Source organism: Triticum dicoccoides, chromosome 3B (assembly GCF_002162155.2).
Source record: "Triticum dicoccoides isolate Atlit2015 ecotype Zavitan chromosome 3B, WEW_v2.0, whole genome shotgun sequence".
Lineage (NCBI taxonomy): Eukaryota > Viridiplantae > Streptophyta > Magnoliopsida > Poales > Poaceae > Triticum > Triticum dicoccoides.
In genome coordinates, this window is record NC_041385.1 from 722905821 (window position 1) to 722910710 (window position 4890).

At 54.1% G+C, this 4890-nt stretch overlaps 1 protein-coding gene across 1 annotated transcript; it reads right to left on the reverse strand.

Annotated features, from left to right (window-relative positions):
• Positions 1 to 1170, reverse strand: LOC119278099. The gene has a single exon (XM_037559458.1). The coding sequence runs from the start codon at positions 1041 to 1043 to the stop codon at positions 177 to 179; it is 867 nt and encodes a 288-aa protein (XP_037415355.1). The 5' UTR covers positions 1044 to 1170; the 3' UTR covers positions 1 to 176.
• Positions 1171 to 4890: the final 3720 nt, after the last annotated feature.

A 4890-nucleotide genomic window follows, 5' to 3' on the forward strand; every position in this document is an offset into this window, starting at 1 on the left:
TGGATGGTGGATGGACCAACAATTTGCTCCTTTCATAGTCTAGGTAGACCAAAAATGTTTGTACAAAAACGAATTCGAGGCACGCTCCAACTCATCGATCATCTCTCTACATCTACTTATCAGACTATGACATCTTCCAGAGACGCGCGCGGAGAATTAGCGGTGCCGAGGAGCTTTTACTTGATCCTCGCCGCCGGCGCGGCCGTCTGGGACGGGAAGAACCCGACGGCGCGGCACTTGATGATGTCCATCCCGGGGCCGCCGGGCGCCGGCATTGCGCCGGACGCCGATGATGAGGAGGACGGCGACCGCTTGTAGGGCCCCAGCCACTTGGCGAGCATGTACCGGCTCTTGCGCCACGGCGGCACGTGCAGGCCGTGCGCCCGGAGCGACCGGCGCGCGGCGTCGGCGGCCACGCGCACGGCGCGCCCCACGGCCTCCTCCCGCGCGACCACCGCCTTGGCCGGCACCGCGGCCACGACGACCGCGTACTCCGCCGTCGCGCGCGCCACCTCCAGCCCCGCCCGGAAGTCCGCGTCCACAATGTACCTCGCCGCCTTCCCCGCGGCCGGCACGACCACGTCGATGTACTCGTACGTCCCGGCCGTCAGGTTGCCGCACGTCTCCCAGCGCGACCTGCACACGCCGGCGTCGTACCCAGCGGCACGCAGCCGCCGCATCACCGCGCGCCGGAACGCCGCGCCGTGCCCCCGCAGCGGCGCCTCCGCGTCCAGCGCCGCGGACACGGCGGCCGCCAGCCTGATCCGGAAGGGGTCCTCCGCGGCCGGCGGGTCGAGCAGCTCCCGCACGGACGCGGCCGCCTCCGCGGCGCCGTCCGCGTCGTCGGAGTCGTACCCGTCACGTCCTTTCGGGGCCGGCCCGGCCGCGTCGTCCCCGTTGCCGGCGGCGTCCGTCTCGAGGAAGGCCTGGACGAGGTCGGAGAGGCAGGCGGAGGCGTCGTGGTCGCTGCCGCTGCTGGTGCCACCCCCGTCCCCGCGGAGGCGCGCGCGCACGGCGTCGTCCAGGCGGATGTACACGGCCATGCCTGTCCTCTGTCGCCGCCGGCGAGCGAGCGAGAGCGCGCTCTCGGCTTTGTGTGGGTGCGCGTTGTGGTTTGAGCTTAGAGGTTGCGGTGTGCGGTGCCGGGAGGACAGAGGTTGACGCTGGCGGGCCGCGGCTTTATAGGGTGGTTGGCGGAAGGGTTTATTCGGCGGATTAAACTTTGCGTGCTTGCGTTAGTAGGTGACGCTTGGATTGATTACCATTGTTGTCTTCTGGGCGCCGCGGGCTGCGAGAGAATTGAGCCCTGGAATATGCCCCTCCGGTCCGGTGCTACGAGGTTGTGGGGGCAGCTTTAGGTGCCCAAAATAGTCACGTACTCACGTCCAAAGCTAAGCTAAGCTAAGCTAATTTAATCGTGCCTTGCCACGCCCGCGCACTGGATTAACCAGCTCCACGTTTGTTTGTGGGTTGATTGACCGATGGCTGACAATGTTAAGGAGAAACGTTTACTAGTAGCTCATCTCATGTTCCAGCCCCATCCATGCTCTGGACATGCCAGAGCCGTGGCCTCATGATATCATAAACACGTGGATCCGATCGAGCCAACGAACGCGACGTCTACGTTTTCGTTTACTTCGGCGTTGAAAACATGGTACTGCTGCGATAACGATCGAGGAAACGCTAGTCGTGATAGCAGTGGGGGTAATTTGCATCGGATTATCAGTAGTACCGCGTCTCTTCTAGAAGAGCGTTTAAAAGTTTTTTAGGTGACCCTCCTTGACCGCGAACGGGTTCACGGGGTGGCACTATCGCATGGCATATTCGCTGGCCGATTAGGCGGAACGTCTCCTCGTTGAAACTTTCATTCACGAGTGAGTGCCCTGTGCTGTGCGCGTCCTGAAAAGAATTGGAGTTGGGGAGGGGCATCAACGTAGCAGGCAGCAGGGAGGCAGGAGGATATACCCGAGGCGAGGGGCGGGGCCATGGCGCCCCCCGTTCCTGTTCCGCTTCCGGATATGGATATGCCGCGGCATCTATCCTCCCTCTCGCCGCACTGTCGCCGGGTCCGGACGGCCCTACGGCGGGAGGACGGGCGTTCGAGTCTCATTGGGCCAGGTCAGCACGTGCGGATGCGTGCCAGGTGCGTGGCCCCGGACGGGCTTTGGCCCTTGGCGGTGGCGTGGGGACGTGCCCGCGTGCGCGCGCGGCCGCGGGGCGTCGCTGCTGGCCGTGCGACGGGACGGAAAGGGACGCCCCTCTGTCTATCTCTCCGCGTCGAGTCGAGTCTTCCCGGCCCGGTCCCGCCGATGTGGCTGTACGTAGTACGTCTTATCTTACTTGCCTACGAGGTAAGGTACGTACGAGACATGTGCACATGCATGTTTTGCAGTGTTTCTTGCGGGACGGGTTGGGAAAACCAGGTTCAGGTACTGCTCCTCCGGAGCAAAGGTCTGACTTTGTATATGCTCAACTGGTTAGATCAACTGGGCGACGAGGCTCGGAGAAGTCGAGCGCACATGTCCGGCTCGCCTGCTTTTCTCCCTCTTTTTGAAATAGTGACGGACGACTTGGCGTTGGCGGGCGGCAGCTTCTGGGACGGGCTCAGAAGCCAGGGCAACCAAGCATGCAAAACGGTTCTTTTTCTTTTACGTCGAGAGCAAGGGGCGCACGGGCGAAGGACTCTGGCGGACGCGTGAAGTACGTCAAGAGGCGCGAATGGCAGATACCCGTCCCACAGCGTTCATCGGCCATCGGTGGTAGCAGCGGGGCGGCCCGTGCGAGAGAGAACGCCCGGCGCACGACGAGAACCGGTCGAGCACGTAGCCAGGGAGCGGTTAAGCGGCGTCGGTGACCCATGCGGACGGCGAATGATTACTACAGTACTACCAGTTGCCGTCGTAGGGTCTACTCAACAACAAGAAAAAAAAGGTTGCGTCGTAGGACAGGGAGCCTACGTGCTCGGCCACCGGTTTGCTAGCTGCCGCCGTGGTTTGCCTCCCGAACAAACCCCAGCTCGGCAGCTCCCAAAGGCCACTGGGTGCGAGAGCCAAATGAAACCTACTTCTTGGCAGCCTGGTAGGAGTATCCGTTTCCACAAGCTAATCCGCATTTTCCATACATGGTACTAGTAGTACTGTATTTTGTAAGAAGTAACCTGGCAGTATATATTATTAATCATTAAACTAACAAGATGCTATAATTGTGTTATTTCGCAAGAGGTTTTAGCTTTTCACTACTTTATACCTCGGAATCTCTAGAAATGTTTCTTGTATGGTTTGTCTAATGGGAGTGGCTATCCCCGCAAAGAAAAAAAGGGAGTGGCTAGGTCTCAATCAACTGAGATTTAACCAAGTCTCGGTCAAGTGACATAACACGCAAAAGAGAAAAAGAAAAAACTAAAAGGAAAATTTTGGGATCCTAACATAAGATCTCACGGATATACTGAGACTTAGCAAGACTGTTGTCTAATTCGTAGGATTGAGTTGTAAACAAAATGTTCTAAAATGTTACTTCCTCCATTCATAAATATAAAATGTTTTGCTTTTTTTGTGCAACAAATGTAAATAGACGCATGTTAGTGTGTTTCTTCACTCATTCCAGTCAATATTTAGTCCATATTGAAATATTCGAAATATCTTATATTTGTGAATGAATGGAGTATTTGTGTTGCATTTCGTTTTCAAAGAAATGCTAGCATACATTCAAACCTCTTGGGAAAAAAAATTCTAAATTCTCCCGTGGCGCAATGAAACAAAACAAGGGCCTGCAAGATTCTAAATGACATAACAATTCAATCAACTATTTTTTTCTTTCTTTTGTTACTGCGGTTTGGAGTCATGCAATGCAAAACAAAGAGGCCCTAACCACCACTCTCTTTAAAACTAGGGCATGGTTGGTTGGCTATTAATTTGTGATAGCCTTCCACACTTATGGGCTCAAATTCTTAGCCACACTTTAGCTTGCATAAGGGAATCTTGATATGTGAGGCTTCTCACAGAAATTACCCCGTCTTAGTATCCCATGCATGGATCCCCTTCCATGGTTGCATTGAAATCCGTGCTACTTTTTATCTGTTTTTAGAACTTGTCTTTGTTTCAAAGTGTTCCAATAGCCTTTTCTCCCGTTCCAAAGTGTAGCATAATGTCTAATTGTGTATCATCAGCTAACATGATCTAGAACTGGTTCATTTTTTTCGTTGCTACACAATGAACAAAATAATTGAACGAGACAATTTGAAACGAAACAATTTTGACCGCAAAAAAAGACACAAAAATCAAAGTAATCACGGACGGTGGATCCATGCACGGGATATCTTGTGCATAGTAGATAAACCAGTCTCTTTGTTTTAGGGGTGGCCACTGACCAAAACCAAACATCAACCTATTTTTTTCTCAAAGTAACCTGGTTAAACTTGCGCGTAGCAAACTGTGGCTAGGAACCAAACCCTAAACCTTGAGTAAGTGGTTGCATTCTCATATTTTCAATTTACGAAACTCCAAAATTACTGTCGAACCATTTCCTTGTAGAACTTTGTTCATGATTGGACTATGACATAATTTATGGACAGAATGCTTACGTTTTTGGATTTGGCGTGTGCAAGCGTGCAAAGTATGAGAGCAATGCGTTGAGCACCTGGCCAGAGATTTGGCCCCGCCAAGCTAGCAATGCATTGTGCATCTGGACGGAGATTTGGACCAAGTGCGATATGACGAACATAGACGCAGGAATGCATCGGGGCGTAGCGCCTCTTGCTCGGACAACCAACCACCAGTCACCCGTGCATGTCTTTAGGGTACAACCATCGCATTTTTGTTAGCGAGCGTCGTACCCCTCACGCATCTGGATGGAGAACTGGACTGTATCCCTTGAACGGCGGTGATGTTGACG

What these genes read in the sequence shown, in the direction of transcription:
- LOC119278099 (XM_037559458.1), bottom strand. Translation starts at nt 1,043, where the DNA reads ATGGCCGTGTACATCCGCCTGGACGACGCCGTGCGCGCGCGCCTCCGC.